The sequence below is a fragment of the Lactuca serriola genome, chromosome 5 (assembly GCF_051521515.1).
Source record: "Lactuca serriola cultivar US96UC23 chromosome 5, Lser_US96UC23_V15, whole genome shotgun sequence".
NCBI classification, from domain to species: Eukaryota; Viridiplantae; Streptophyta; class Magnoliopsida; order Asterales; family Asteraceae; genus Lactuca; species Lactuca serriola.
In genome coordinates, this window is record NC_136412.1 from 4,019,065 (window position 1) to 4,036,435 (window position 17,371).

The 17,371-nt window shown below is 38.6% G+C and overlaps 1 protein-coding gene across 1 annotated transcript; it reads right to left on the minus strand.

Moving 5' to 3' along the window:
* Positions 1-13,724: 13,724 nt before the first annotated feature.
* On the minus strand, positions 13,725-14,604 carry LOC145055770 (protein phosphatase inhibitor 2-like). The gene is made up of 4 exons (XM_079004164.1): positions 14,600-14,604; positions 14,254-14,370; positions 13,993-14,189; positions 13,725-13,900 (listed from the first exon to the last, which is right to left on the minus strand). The coding sequence occupies exons 1-4, from the start codon at positions 14,602-14,604 to the stop codon at positions 13,725-13,727; spliced, it is 495 nt and encodes a 164-aa protein (XP_078860290.1).
* Positions 14,605-17,371: the final 2,767 nt, after the last annotated feature.

The following is a 17,371-nucleotide window of genomic DNA, read 5'->3' on the forward strand; positions in this document are numbered from 1 at the left end:
TATCGGTCTGAAAGTTGGCGTCACTATACCCTCGCACCTTCAAGTCATCACTCCCTCCGAGGACTAAAAACCATTCCTTCGTCCTCCGAAGGTACTTAAGGATATTCTTCACCGCAATCCAATGGGCTCTGCCAGGGTTCCCTTGATATCTGCTAACCATGCTCAAAGCAAAGGCTACATCAGGGCGAGTACAAGTCATAGCATACATGATTGAGCCAACTGCGGAAGCGTATGGTACTCGGCTCATTTCTGCTATTTCAGCTTCGGTACTCGGACTTTGAGTCTTACTCAACTTGGCATTACTTTGTATCGGTAATTCTCCCTTCTTCGAGTTTTCCATACTAAAACGTTTTAGTACCTTATCTAAGTAAGTGTTCTGACTAAGTCATAATAGTCTCTTACTTCTCTCTCTTACTATCCTTATTCCCAAAATATAGGAAGCCTCTCCGAGGTCCTGCATAGCGAAGCACTTCCCGAGACAGGACTTAACCTCCTCCAGAGTCAAGACATTGTTTCCTATGAGTAGTATGTCATCGACATACAAAACGAGAAAACTAACTATGCTCCCACTGGCTTTGACATATACACACGATTCATCTTCGCTTCGTACAAGTCTAAACTCTTTGACTTTCTCATCGAAGCAAAGATTCCATCTACGAGATGCTTGCTTAAGTCCATAAATGGACTTCTCAAGCTTACACACTCTATTCGGATGCTTCGGATCCACAAACCCCTCTGGCTGAGCCATGTAAACATCCTCAGCCAACTTCCCATTAAGGAAAGCGGTCTTGACATCCATTTGCCAAATCTCATAATCATGAAATGCGGCAATCGCTAGCATCACTCTAGTAGATTTTATCTTCGCAACTGGTGAGAAGGTCTCATCATAGTCAACTCCGGGTGTTTGAGTAAAGCCCTTCGCGACCAATCGCGCCTTATATGTGTGTACGTTTGCATCCACGTCGGTCTTCTTCTTGAAGATCCATTTGCACCCAATGGTCTTACGTCCGGGCACATTATCAACCAAATTCCAAACTTGGTTATCATACATGGATTGGATCTCGCTATCCATTGCCTCTTTCCATTTCGCAGACTCCGGGCCTGCCATGGCTTCCTTATAGCTATTAGGTTCATCAAGATTTATTAGTGTACCATCACTAATATACGTGTCCCCTTAGGTAGTAATATGAAAACCATAAAACTGGGGTTGAACTCTAACTCTTTCGGAACGTCTAAGAGATAAGGATTCGTCAATTGGTTCAACCTGAGTTTCCTCCTCAGGTTGAGTGCCAGCGGTAGAGGTTCCTTCATCTATCGGCTCTTGAATCTCTTCAAGATCGATTTGCCTCCCACTGTCTCCTTGGCTTATGAGTTCTCGCTCTCGGAAGACTCCTCTCCTCGCAACGAAGACAACATTGTCCTTCGGTCTATAGAAGAGATATCCAAAGGATTCTGTGGGTAGCCGATGAAAATACATCGCTCACTACGAGGTTCAAGCTTGTCGTGAGTATCTCGTCTTACGAAAGGCTCGCAACCCCAAACCTTGATATGTGCCAATGAGGGAGCTTTCCCTGTCCACATCTCGTGAGGTGTTTTGGCAACCTTCTTAGTAGGGAATCGGTTAAGGATATGGGCGGCAGTCTCTAAGGCATACCCCAAAAAAGAGATAGGTAGTGAAGCACGACTCATCATAGAGCGAACCATGTCCAACAGGGTTCGATTACGCCTTTCTGCCACACCATTCAACTATGGTGTCCTAGGTGGCGTCAATTGTGAAACTATTCCACAATCCTTGAGATAATCGTGGAATTCAAGACTTAGGTACTCTCCTCCTCGATCGGATCGAAGCATCTTGATTTTCCTGCCCAATTGATTCTTCACTTCATTCTTGAACTCTTTGAACATTTCAAAAGTTTCTGAATTTTGCTTGATTAAGTAGATATACCCATATCTACTATAGTCATCGGTAAAAGTTACATAGAAGCGGTTCCCATCCTTTGTGGTTGATCTAAACGGTCCACATACATCGGTATGTATTAGGTCCAATAGACCCTCACCCCTTTCACACGTACTTGTGAAGGGTGACTTAGTCATCTTTCCAAGCAAACAAGATTTGCATGTGTCATCTTCCCTAAGGTCTAATGACTCCAACACTCCATCCTTTTGGATTTGGGCTATGCGCTTCTTGTTGACATGTCCAAGACGACAATGCCACAAGGATGCTTTATACATACCATTGGAAGAATCCATTCATAAAACATCATTTCCTAAGTTATCTACAATTATAATTGTTTCATAAATTCCATTACATGGTATAGCTTCAAAATAAAAGACACCATTTAGATAAGCCAAAATAGAACCATTCTCATTATTAGAAGAAAATCTAAAACCTTGTCTATACAAACCATGAAATGAAATGATGTTTCTAGCCATTTCTGGCGAATAGCAACAATTGTTCAAATCTAAATATAAACCACTCCTAAGCACTAAAGAATACACTCCAATCTTGGTCACAGGCGACGATCTTCTGTTCCCCATGATTAGATTTATCCTTCCATGCTCCACGTCTCTATTTCTTCTTAGTCCCTACACATTAGAACAAATGTGGTAACCACAACCGGTATCAAGAACCCAAGAAATAGTGTGAGATGATTCATTAGATTTAATTGTGTATATACCTGCGAAAGATGGCTTGATCTTTCCTTCCTTGATGGCTTGTAGGTACTCATGGCAGCTTCTCTTCCAATGTCCTATCTTGTGGCAGTGGTGGCACTCTGCCTCCTTTGGGTTAGGGCAGGGTTTAGCAGGATCAACTTTGGTCCCACTAGAAGAGGCACCATCTCGGGGCTTAACCTTGCGATGGTTCTTAGACGAAGCCTTCCTCTTCTTTCCCTTTCCTTGTCCAATAGCCAAGACAGGAGTAGCGGGTGGATTGGGAGTTGGTGCAACAGACTTGTCTTTGAAGTTGCTTTCAGCGACCCTCAAGAGACCTTGGAGCTTGCTTAGGGTGACCTATTCCTTGTTCATGTGGTAGGTCATCCTAAATTGATTGTAACTTGGAGGCAAAGAGTTACCTCTTCCTTGTTCATGTGGTATGTCGACCGTCTTCACAAGTTGAATGTTGACTTTGGGGACGACATGGTGCTTCAATCCTTGCCTCCAAGTTACAATCAATTTAGGATGACCTACCACATGAACAAGGAAGAGGTCACCCTAAGTAAACTCCAAGGTCTCTTGAGGGTCGCTGAGAGCAACTTCAAGGACAAGTCTGTTGCACCAACTCCCAATCCACCCGCTGCTCCTGTCTTGGCTATTGGACAAGGAAAGGGAAAGAAGAGGAAGGCTTCGTCTAAGAACCATCGCAAGGTTAAGCCCTGAGATGGTGCCTCTTCTAGTGGGACCAAAGTTGATCCTGCTAAACCCTGCCCTAACCCAAAGGAGGCAGAGTGCCACCACTGCCACAAGATAGGACATTGGAAGAGAAGCTGCCCAGAGTACCTGCAAGCCATCAAGGAAGGAAAGATCAAGCCATCTTTCGTAGGTATATATACAATTAAATCTAATGAATCAAATCACACTATTTCTTGGGTTCTTGATACCGGTTGTGGTTACCACATTTGTTCTAATGTGCAGGGACTAAGAAGAAATAGAGACGTGGAGCATGGAAGGATAAATCTAATCATGGGGAACAGAAGATCGTCGCCTGTGACCAAGATTGGAGTGTATTCTTTAGTTCTTAGGAATGGTTTAACTTTAGATTTGAACAATTGTTGCTATTCGCAAAAAATGGCTAGAAACATCATTTCATTTCATGGTTTGTTTAGACAAGGTTTTAGATTTTCTTTTAATAATGAGAATGGTTCTATTTTGGCTTATCTAAATGGTGTCTTTTATTTTGAAGGTATACCATGTAATGGAATTTATGAAACCGTTATGATTGTAGATAACTTAGGAAATGATGTTTTACGCACCATGGATTCTTCCAATAGTATGGATAGAGCATCCTTGTGGCATTGTCGTCTTGGACATGTTAACAAGAAGCGCATAGCCCAACTACAAAAGGATGGAGTGTTGGAGTCATTCGACCTTAGGGAAGATGACACATGCAAATCTTGTTTGCTTGGAAAGATGACTAAGTCACCCTTCACAAGTACATGTGAAAGGGGTGAGGGTCTATTGGACCTAATACATACCGATGTATGTGGACCGTTTAGATCAACCACGAAGGATGGGAACCGCTTCTATGTAACTTTTACCGATGACTATAGTAGATATGGGTATATCTACTTAATCAAGCAAAAGTCAGAAACTTTTGAAAAGTTCAAAGAGTTCAAGAATGAAGTGGAGAATCAATTGGGCAGGAAAATCAAGATGCTTCGATCCGATCGAGGAGGAGAGTACCTAAGTCTTGAATTCCACGATTATCTCAAGGAGTGTGGAATAGTTTCAAAATTGACGCCACCTAGGACACCGCAGTTGAATGGTGTGGCAGAAAGGCGTAATCGAACCCTATTGGACATGGTTCGCTCTATGATGAGTCGTGCTTCACTACCTATCTTTTTTTTGGGGTATGCCTTAGAGACTGCCGCCCATATCCTTAATCGAATCCCTACTAAGAAGGTTGCCAAAACACCTCACGAGATGTGGACAGGGAAAGCTCCCTCGTTGGCACATATCAAGGTTTGGGGTTGCGAGGCTTTCGTAAGACGAGATACTCACGACAAGCTCGAATCTCGTAGTGAGCGATGTATTTTCATCGGCTACCCGTAGAAATCCTTTGGATATCTCTTCTATAGACCGAAGGACACTGTTGTCTTCGTTGCGAGGAGAGGAGTTTTCCGAGAGCGAGAACTCATAAGCCAAGGAGACAGTGGGAGGCAAATCGAGCTTGAAGAGATTCAAGAGTCGATAGATGAAGGAACCTCTACCGCTGGCACTCAACCCGAGGAGGAAACTCCGGTTGAACCAATTGACGAATCCTTATCTCTTAGATGTTCCGATAGAGTTAGAGTTCAACCCCAGTTTTATGGTTTTCATATTACTACCGAAGGGGACACGTATATTAGTGATGGTACACTAATAAATTGTACACTAATAAATCTTGATGAACCTAATAACTATAAGGAAGCCATGGTAGGCCAGGAGTCTGTGAAATGGAAAGAGGCAATGGATAGCGAGATCCAATCCATGTATGATAACCAAGTTTGGAATTTGGTTGATAATGTGCCCGGACGTAAGACCATTGGGTGCAAATGGATCTTCAAGAAGAAGACCGACGTGGATGCAAACGTACACACATATAAGGCGCGATTGGTCGCGAAGGGCTTTACTCAAACACCTGGAGTTGACTATGATGAGACCTTCTCACTAGTTGCGAAGATAAAATCTACTAGAGTGATGCTAGCGATTGCCGCATTTCATGATTATGAGATTTGGCAAATGGATGTCAAGACCGCTTTCCTTAATGGAAAGTTGGCTGAGGATGTTTACATGGCTCAGCCAGAGGGGTTTGTGGATCCGAAGCATCCGAATAGAGTGTGTAAGCTTGAGAAGTCCATTTATGTACTTAAGCAAGCGTCTCGCAGATGGAATCTTTGCTACGATGAGAAAGTCAAAGAGTTTGGATTTGTACGAAGCGAAGATGAATCATGTGTATATGTCAAAGCTAGTGGGAGTATAGTAAGCTTCCTCGTTCTATATGTCGATGACATATTACTCATAGGAAACGACATCCCGACTCTGCAGGAGGTTAAGTCCTGGCTCGGGAAGTGCTTCGCTATGAAGGACCTCGGAGAGGCTTCTTACATTTTGGGAATAAGGATAGTAAGAGAAAGAAGTAAGAGACTAATAGGACTTAGTCAGAACACTTACTTAGAGAAGGTACTAAAATGTTTTAGTATGGAAAACTCGAAGAAGGGAGAATTGCTGATACAAAGTAATGCCAAGTTGAGTAAGACTCAAAGTCCGAGTACCGAAGCTGAAATAGCAGAAATGAGCCGAGTACCATACGCTTCCGCAGTTGGTTCAATCATGTATGCTATGACTTGTACTCGCCATGATGTAGCCTTTGCTTTGAGCATGGTTAGCAGATATCAAGGGAACCCTAGCAGAGCCCATTGGATTGCGGTGAAGAATATCGTTAAGTACCTTCGGAGGACGAAGGAATGGTTTTTAGTCCTCGGAGGGAGTGATGACTTGAAGGTGCAAGGGTATAGTGACACCAACTTTCAGACCGACAGGGACAACTACCGTTCGCAGTCGGGCTGGGTCTTTACCCTGAATGGAGGAGCAGTGACTTGGAAAAGTTCCAAGCAGGAAACCGTAGCTGATTTAACGTGCGAATCAGAGTACATTGCAGCGAGCGAAGCGTCGAAGGAGGCAATATGGTTGAAGAACTTCATCGGTGATCTTGGAGTTGTACCTGCCATAAAGGAGCCCATGGAGATTTTCTGTGATAATGAAGGAGCGGTTGCCTTGACCAAGGAACCAAGGGATCATGGTAGATCTCGACACATCGTCAGAAAATATCACTTCATTAGACATCGTGTAGAAGAAGGACAACTCGTAGGAAAGAGGATATCATTGGAGGATAACCCAGCAGATCCGCTTACGAAGGGACTGAGTAGGGTTAAGCACTTGCAGCATGCTAGGAGTATTGGGCTGAAGGATGATATTAGCATAGATTAGATAGTAGTAGAAACGTGTAACAGATAAATGTAATTAACATTTGATGAATAAATAAAAGAGTATTATTTGTGAGTAATGTTACTGTCTTATGTTAATTGTTTAACTATTGTTTCATTTTGCATGTTTTGACTTCCAGAATAATTGAGTTTATTAAGAATAATCGAATTATTCAAATTGTCCACAATCGTTCATATGTTGGAAGTAGATGTGAATGAAGATTGTCATGAATTGGTGTGTAGATTGTCTAAACGGTATTAGACATAGCAAAAGGTTGCTGCAACGTTCATGAGTGCTTATGAACTAGTTTTGAGAATTGGAACAAACCTGCGCTTGCTGAAATCACCTTATGGAATATGATATAAAAGGGTGATCGCAAGACGATAATATCATATAGTCTTAAAACCTAGATATATGGTTTGTTATTTGTTAATTGGTTGTACATTGATAATGCGAAAACGCATCAGTAACTCGGTGTTATAAAACGCATTGTTGTGTATAGTTGATTGATGAATAAGTAAATGCACATAAGTCGAAGTTTATCTGTTACTTTTATCCCAAGAGGGTAAAAGCGATATCTCGGCCACTCGATGATTTGATTTGACTTATGTGCCGGGCCCGGTCAGAACTGAATTGATGTGTTCGATTAAGTTCTATGTCAAATGAATCGGAGATCGAGAAACCAAATGCTAGACAAATTATTCCATAGAATTGTCAGCATGATATCTAACAGAGGACTGTACGATCCCTTATCTAAAGGACAAGATTGATTAGATTAGAGTTTGACAGCGTCTTTGAGAGCTATGATTGCAAATCGAATTGTACTTGTGCATATAGTTACTAGACTTATCCAAGTGGGAGACTATTGGAATAGTGTCTAAGGCTGCAACTATATTAGGCAAGTATTTGACCCGATTGTGCATGGTCCTTTTGGGTTGCCTTCACCATAGCAACTTGATAGGATGATTTATTATGAGAGAATAAATATTATTAATATATTATGAGAATAATATAAGGAATAATAATATTGTTATTTGATTAATATAAGTCATAAAATTAATTAGAATTAATTTGGTGACTTAAAGAGATTAATTAAATAAGAGGGTATAAACTGTCAATTGTTTGATAGTTACACTTTGGGCTGTAAATCCTTCTTGGATAGGGTTGGACGATTTCAAGGGCTTGGGATAAGCCACAAATCGTCCAAGGGCTTATCTTTGGAAAGGATTTGGATTGCTTTGAGTAAAGATTATCCAACTAGGGTTTAAGGGTGAAACCCTAGGAGCCTTACAAGTATAAATAGACCCCTAGGGCAAGGGAAATCGGCACCTCTGCAAAAGCAAAGAAACCCTGGCCGATTTCTAGTCCCTCTCCTCTCCCTCAAATCATCCTCTTGCTAGTTGGTGTTTGTAAGCCATTAGAGGAGTGACATTTGTGACTCTAAAGCTCCAAGAACAAGAAGATCAAACAAGTGTTTCAAGGTAAGCTTCTAACTCTGATTTTGTATTGTTCTTATACTCTATTAGCCATTAGAAGTCTTGGATTCAATGCATGTTTAATTAGAGAAACCTAGATCCAAGCATTAGGGTTTGCATGTGCACATTGGAATGTTCATATGGCCAAAACCCATCAGTTACATCCAAATTCACAGTCATTTTAAAAAAATTATTTATGCTTATTTGAAAATCAGATTCATTTTTTAAAGAATAATATTGCAGAATTTGTTCCCAAAAAACATGATAAATATATTATCAAAGCATTTCCGAAGAAAAGTATTTTGTTTATATTAAAACCTTGGGATGTCATTGTCAATACAGAAACATAAGCATAAACAGACCTTACATTCATTTACACTAGTGATTTACATCTCATTTAATCTCTCAGTGTAATGTAGTTTCGTATCAACACCTGTGATACAAATAAACTGAGTGGGTCAGGTTAGGAAACCTGGTGAGTACATAGGGTTTTCAACCCACAATAATATAGTTAATTTGTTTCTTGACATAATTTATGTCAAAAAATTAACCCGATTATCCATCCCCATTTTCTTCATTTAAACTTCCCTAAAGTCTCATCCTAAGGGTCATCTCCTACATCGTATTTATCTATCATCTCTTTACATCGCATGTTCTTATATATTTGTTCCTAAGGACTTTTCCTAAGGTCATCGCCTACATCGCATAGATAGTACTGATTCGGGGGGGGGGGGGGGTTATTCCCTTAATACGTGTCTAGTAAGGGTTAGAGTATCATCGTATGAATATGTAGTTACAACATCGCCTGAACTCGTAATTCATAGTAAGGGTTAGAGTATCATCGCATCAATACGTAGTTACAACATCGCCTAAACTCATAATTCATAGCAAGGGTTAGAGTACCATCGCATGAATACGTAGTTACAATATCGCCTGAACTTGTAATTCATCACCTACAGGTTATGAGCTTGTTGGTGTTTCCATATGACTGTCTAGAAATAGTCTGTGGTCACCACCTATACTCTGGTAGATGACTACATCGCCACATCGCCGGTCAAGGTTATGGTATCTCCTTTCATCTCACATCACTTATTTATCATCACCTATCTATCATCACCTAATTATCATCACCTTTCTATCATCACCTATCTCTCATCACCCGTCGCTACCCAATATATTTATAAGTATTAAAATACGTATAGAATTTAAATCACGTAAACATGTATAAATCGTTTATCTAGCATAGATATCAGGAACACAGATAATATGCACACATAGCACGTATTTTATATTAAATACTTCATATCTATGTGTAAGATGAAAGTAACTATGCACTCGCTGGTTAAAGTGATAATTCCAAACTCGGGCAACGCTTCACTTCTAACAATTATATTTTCCTTCGGTGAAACCTAGTATCATTACCGCTAGATTTTAGTCTAATATTTATAGCGGCTATTTACGAGCGATATTGTTGTTATACAATACTTTTCAACTACTATATACAAACAGGGCCAAACATGAAACACCGTAGGGCAGAAACATTTTGGCCTTATAGCACTTTTGAAATCCACCAACCCTATGTGGCCCTTTAAACCAGATTTCCTATGTCGATAGTAGTTAAAAGATATTATAATAACACCTTGTATACTATATTTTATAATACATATATTGTTTATAAGTTCACAATAACGATATTGAACTTACACATAAGCTATATTTAAAGTAAGGTAAGCATAACTCACTCACTAGGAGGTTTGGCTAGGAACCGAGATCTGCGGGGGCAGAACTTCTGAGCTGAAAGCTCTTCTTCTTGGAGCCTTCAATCGCTCCGGGACCCGTCTCTAACACTTAGGAAGTACTAGGGAAGGGCAGGGAGAGTTTTGGAGTATTGAGAGAGAAAGAAGGGTGAAAGTGTGAAGAAAATGGATGATTTGCGCCTCTATTTATAGGATGTCTGGGGGCGATTCACGCCATGAAACTTACATTCACGTTTGGAACTTGCGTGGGCACCAAGGCTTCGCCTGGTGCTGACACGTGGCGTCAGATGCTAGGTAAAACAACAAATCTTAAAAAATTCATAACTTTTGCATACGAGCTCTGTTTTTGACGTTCTTTACATCCACGCGTAGGTATTGATAAGATCTACAAATTTCCTTTTGACCCCATTGGTTAATTCTTGACTGGTTTTAAATTTAATAGTATGAGAAGATTACATTGTTAACGGTCGTGTAAAATTCATAACTTCTATATACGGACTCTGTTTCGACTGTCCTTTTATCTTTTAACTCGTATTAATAAGATCTTCAATTCTCAGTTAGATCATTTTGGTTAAAATTTGACCGATATAAACTTTGATTTATGAGTTGTATACTGTTATGCCAAAGCTTAGAAAAATCATAACTTTCTCATACGAAGTCTGATTTAGACGTTCTTTTTATGTATGTTCTCAATTTTATGTATGTTCTCAATTTAATGTATACTACGACTTTCTCATACGAAGTCTGATTTAGACGTTCTTTTACGTTACGCGACGTCGTGTCGGTTTTGTCGCAAAATTTCGTCGGGTCATAACTTGTTCTTTATAAGTCGGATTTCAATGTTCTTTATATGTACGGAACCCTCGTGACATATACTATGACTTGGTTAATGCTATTCATTCTAAATAATCTTCTATCAAAAAAATCATTTTTGACTTTTATTGTATCTAAATTGACTAGCCCGAATCTGCAAGCGTTACAACTATGGCTCAAGGTGCTCCATCATGCGCGTTGTTGATATACACGTACTGTATGACATGGATAAATGTTTCAGAAGATGTTTCATGGTGAATTGTGATTGGTTGACACCATTCATGGGCCTATGGGCCTTTAGGCTTGGTCCGTTATGGTTTTAGGTCTGACCCCTTAAGTATAAATAGGGATGCATGCTAAGTCATTTTGTGTCTTTTGTATCCTTCATGATAGATGGATCTTTGGTGAATTGTACCTGTAACCTATGTTTGAGAAATCTGAAATAAAGAATACTCCCCTCCTGCTCGTAGACGTAGGTTACCTTGGCCAAACCATGTAAATATTATGTCTTTGTGTGCTTTTAGTTTTGCTTGTTATCCTCATCACTTCCCAATAAGGGTCATCAAAACTTGGTAAGTGGCATCGGATTTGTTCCAAATTTTGACAAGTATCATCTTATTTCCTAACATGCATCGTGGCTATGGTTCATGGCTTAGGGCCTATGGATTATGATTTATGGATTAAGGCTTAGGATATTACGACTTATTGTAGAGGGTTTAGGGTTTTTGGTTTAAGGCTTTGGGCTTATGAATTATAGCATATGACATAGGGCTTATGGTTTATGACATATAGCATATCACATGTGGCTTATGGCTTAGGGCTTTTATCTTATGGTTTAAGGCTTTTGGTGTATAGTATTAGGTTTAAAGCAATGATTTAGAGTTTAGAAATTAAGGTTATGGATGCGTGTTTGGACTGAAAACCTGAACCGAACTCTAAACCGAATCGAACCGAATTAGGCTCGAATAAGTAATTCGGTTCGGGTTTCGAGTATATATATTAGGATTATTCGATTATTGGGTATTTCGGTTCGGGTTACCCAAATAAGAGCTTATTTGGTTCTAAATACCTAATCGGGAATTGAAAAGTCATTTATTTTTAATCCTAGTTTACCTAGCTACACCAAAATTTTGGTGTTTGGATTTTACATTCTTATATCTCAAGAATAGTTAATTCGTGTTTACAATAAATTTTTAATCAACAATTTTGTTTATTTAAATGTTTTGTTATGGAATTATAAGCTATACAAGTATTAAAAAAATACGGTGTTTATCACTACTAGAAAAACAGCCTTTTACGACGCTCATTGCGCGTCGTAAAAGGCTCAGACGACGCGCAAATGCGCGTCAAGGAAGGCCCTGTCATAAAGAGAGACGACGCGCATTTACGACGCTCATTTACGACGTGCAATTACGACGCGCGTTTACGACACACAATGCGTATCAAGGAAGGCCCTGTCATAAAGAAAGACGACACGCATTCGCGTGTCGTAACCTTACGACGCGCGTGTTAATGACACGCAATGCGTATCAAGAAAGCCCCTGTCAAGAAAGGCCATGTCATAAATGAAGATGACACACATTTTTGCGTATCGTAAATTTAAATATTTAAAAAAATATATATTTATATATTTATTAATTTTTAAATTAAATTTGCATTTAATGTGTCATAATAGAAATAAAATACCATATACAAAAAATACAATCCATTGAATAAACTTTAATGTCATACAATTCTATTTCTTACAATATATAAATTTGCATTCATCTAATCTACTCTATGTTTCATACTAACAATTGAAATGAAGAATACAACACTTGCATTTTCAGCATCTTATCTCTTTCGGCTTGAGCTTTCTTTTCCATTTCTAACTCGAGAGCTATTCGCTTTCATCAACCCTGTAAACACAACACAAAATCACTTGTCATTTTCATTCGCTTTCCAATTTCCGTTGTGTGTTTTCCTATTTCCTTAGTTTATGTACAATGGAGTAAGCAAGTGTGTATTGAAGCACCTTCCATGTAATAGTACCCCCTTGACCAATACTAGTATTAGAACATAAAGCACCTTTCTGCACAAAAAACAACAATAAGTCAACAAAGAGTCAACATTATTTAAAATACTATATGAACCTTCTCAAGTGATGCACATGGACCAAGAATCCCCTAAATTACAATTTACAATTTACAACAAAAACACGAACTGATTGAGTCAACTTTAACATATGACATATCAATGTGTTAAGGATTGAAGAGATTAAATCAAACCTTACTTTGATGACAAACCCAATTCAGTGTCACCCGATTGGAAAACACGCAAATATATCTCGTCTCATTTCACCTCCAAAATCAACAAATTCAAATATCCATGGTTTGGACCTAATAACATGGGAATAAAAAAATACAAATAATATTTAATAACATTGTCCTAAATATAAAACAAAAACAAGAATTAATATTTGTTGAAGCCTACTCACTTTGGGCCAAACGTAATGTGACAATTGAGTAAAAAAGATCATAATAGAGTGAGCCCACTTTTATATATTTGTGTCAACTGTCATTGATCAAATAGCCACTCATATATGATAACATATCAATATATGATAATATGATATGATATAATGTCGACTCACTTTTACCTTTTACCTTTTACCTTTTACCTTTTACCGATTACCATACTAAAAGTCATACACCCCACCCATGCAAACCTGTAAACACCCGAGTTCACCACCAACATGTAACAAAATACCGTAAATACCCCTCGTGACAATACGTAAGGGAAAAACAGAGTTGTTAGTATCTTCATCACAATCAATATCACAATCTCCCGCAGCATCCAAACTCCCTACAACCGAGAGAACCCGTTTTCTCCTACCCTCTCGAATTTCATATGTGAATTGCATTCTGATGTACAGAATAAGCTCATCAGATAACTTAATAGTGATTTTATAAATAAATCCAATAAGATGAGAAATAAAGAACATGTTTGCGTGTCCTTATCTTTTGTAGTGCATACTGATATTTATATCTCCCACACCATCAACAATGGATTGCTTTTCATCATCCTTTTTCATTGATTCCTTCTTCTGTAACTCTTTCACTTTGCGATATTCATCATAGTGCGCCTTTCTTTTCTCCCTAAAGCTTCTTGCACTCTTCCCACCTTCATCATCTGAACCCTCATCATATCATCAGTTTAATTTTAATTTTTTTTTTTGAATAAAAGAAAAGCAAAAGGGTGAAGATGAAGGAAGTAGGAAGAACCTAGATCATGATCCATGACATCTGCTTCATCTTCATCATCTGAAGATGTCCATCCAGAATGGGAGTTACTGTTGCTACTAGAAGATGCCATCTCATTCAGTGCTGAACGAATTGCATCAACATTCAGTCTGATGTTGCTGTTATCATCTCCTTCAAGGAAACTATCAGAGCCCCCAATAGGAGATAAAGATCCCACAACAAGTCAACAACACTTGAATTAATTTAAATTTAATGGAATGTGGGATATGTATAATACCATCAGTATCATGCATCATAGGATGATATGGAGTTTTGGGTTCTGTGATTTTCTGTCTTACATGTTTATTTGCTTCAATTTCACCAAGGTTGGCTTCATCCCATCTAAAACCTCTCCTACGGCTTTTTAAACAACAATAAAAAAATATTAATATTATTTTAGTATGGGTGTACTTATACGTCATAGAACAGGAAAAATAATTATATTTCTAAAACCAATATTTTCCAAACAAAAAACAAACAACTTCATTACAGGAAAAGATAACAACCAACACAAAGTAATATATATATATATATATATATATATATATATATATATATATATATATATATATGCTTATGTCAATTTTACCTCATGTCTATTGTACTTAAGCTTCTGAAGTGTAAGATTGAAAAAGAGTTGTCTTAATTTTACAGGAAAAGATAACAACCAACACAAAGGCTCTTGCATCTTTTTCAACATGTAATGAGGGGATGATTTAACCTAATATATGAATCTCATCTTTCACAACAGTTAATTCCCTTTCAGAACAGGTAATTTGGGGAGGGGCCCATGGGCCTGGTGTATTGGGCCCTCACGTGGGCCCCATGGCATTCGATTCCTTCCAGACATTTTGTTATACCTGTAAAAAGAAACTGTATATGTCATGAAAAGAGATTGATACTTATTTATATTTAAGCTAAGAAGACACAAGAACTTATTTATTTATGTGGACAGATGATGCACTAGATTTATCAGGTTTTATTTCATGTTTTAATATCCTCACCATAAGCTAATCAATTACTCAATATTGATGTCTATTTCTTTCTATAACAGCACACATCAGCCCATTGTATGAACTATTTAAACAACTGTAGCCTCTAAAACTCTTTCATTATCTGATCACACATTAGTGAACCTATGAAAACCTATGATGGTATATGGTCAAATAGCACAATCAAATATCAATATTAAGCCAAAGCACTATGGGTAAAGAGAATTCCAGCAACTCAAGACATGATTTCTTAATTTTAAACTCCACCAAAAACAAATGATCAAAAGATTTTACGTACAAAACACATAGCAGTTTTTGCAATAAAACTGTAGCTTACCTGAGTGGATAAAGAGCAAGAGTGGGGCTGAATAACACACAAAATAAAACCCTAAAATAAACATACAAACATAGATTTTTGAGATGAGAAATAAAAATGAGAAAAGACGACTAACGAAATCTTTGAAGATAATGAAAGCGATTCTCAGACTCCTAATCTTTCACCGCCATTGTCGTTTTCCAGCTGTCATTGACGACGAATTCCTTAGGCATCGATTATACATGATTTCCCCAAAGAACTCCCTCGATCTCAAGGGTTGGACCCTGGTAGGAGACATCACTTTTTCTATATTCTTAATCGGTTCATCTTTCCTTTCTGAACACTGGTTATGGTATGAATGAAACTATTGAAACCAAGTTCATGTAAAATTTGAGGTTCTTTTGTAAAGAATATGACTGAAAGTATTGAATTGGTTCATTCTTTGTGTTGTTTCTTAGTAATCATGGGAAGATGGTCGAGGAGTGTTAGGTTTAGAGAGAGATATAGAGAAAGAGAGCTTGTAGAGTAAGGCTGGGAGATTTTTGTTTAAAGAAAGAAAGGTCGTGGGTGTAGTTTGTTAGTAGCTGAAGATGGGTATGAGATGGCGTGAGAAGAAGGGAAACGGGCGAAGAAGTCAAAGAAAGCACTGCATCTTGATGTGCTCTTATACAGACTTCTATTAAACATCTAGAAAAGAATCAATGGGACAATACTTGCAACTTGTTGTGTGCAAAAAAGACATGAATGCCCCCATCTCATCATCAATAATGTCAATAGATATATAGGTGATTGCGAGCTAAACGCGTTAATAATGTGAAGTAATTCATCATGAACAACAAATACTTCAATTTGAGAAACGTATATTAGTATTGGAAACTAGAAACTGGATCTGATAAAGCGAGGGAGGATGCGACTTATGTTCTGTGGAAATTATGCTGTCACAGCGAAGATATCTATGCATGTGTTGAAAGTGCTGAAGCAATTCTTGTTTTCCTATGGTTCTTGAAAACTGGTGGAACAAAGGGACAAGAAGCCTCAGGGAAGGCACTAAGAAAGCTTATACGCATGGCAGATGCTGCCACTATTAATCAGCTACTAGCTCTGCTTTGGGGGGACACCCCAAAATCAAAAGCCCACAAAATTGAAGTACTAGGTCATGTGTTTACCATGGCATCACATTATGACCTTGTTCAAAAAGGATCAGATGCTTATAAATGGTTGAGATCGCTTGTTCAGATTCTTAATTCTTCAAATGAGGAAACACAGGAACATGTAGCTTCTGTCTTGGCTGATCTCTTCAGCATTCGTCAAGATATATGTGATAGTCTTGCAACTGATGAGGTTGTGCATCCTTGATGAAGCTTTTAACAAGCAACACTCAAATTATTGCCACTCAATCAGCTCGGGCCTTGGGTGCTTTGTCCAAGAACAAAATCTCTTATATTGTAGAAGGGGATGTGAAGCCTCTGATCAAATTAGCCAAAACATCATCTTCCATTGATGCTGCAGAGACTGCTGTATCTGCATTAGCCAAAGTGAAGCGACTCCTCCTGCTAACTAAGCTTTCCGGTAGTACCAATGATGGCAAGAAAATTGCCAAAACCGATGATTTCACCTAATCAAACATATTGTGTGTTTCTTTTTCATCCCCTTTCCCGTTTCCATGTGTCTTTGTTCCTAGTTAACCTTAGTCGATTATTTCACCTAAGCACACATCATCGATTGTTAGTTTCACCAAATATCGGAAGTTTGTTCCTTCGATCGTAAATGAAATAGAGATAAATTAAGCCGGAAAGAAAAAGAGATTTAGCAAAGCTAGGGTTCTTATAGAAGAACGAAAACATTGAGAAGTTAGAATCAAGAAAAACATACCTTAATATGACATAGGGCTTGTAAATTTGAGCAATAGAAGCAATGACCCTAAGGTCACCGGACCTAATGTTGCTGGCAAGGGCAGGCGAGGTGAGATTGCCTGAGATGAGGGGATCCATTGGCTGGGTGACGCTGGAAAGCGTTGGACGGTGGGGCGGGGCTAGACGGAGGTCAGAGGTGG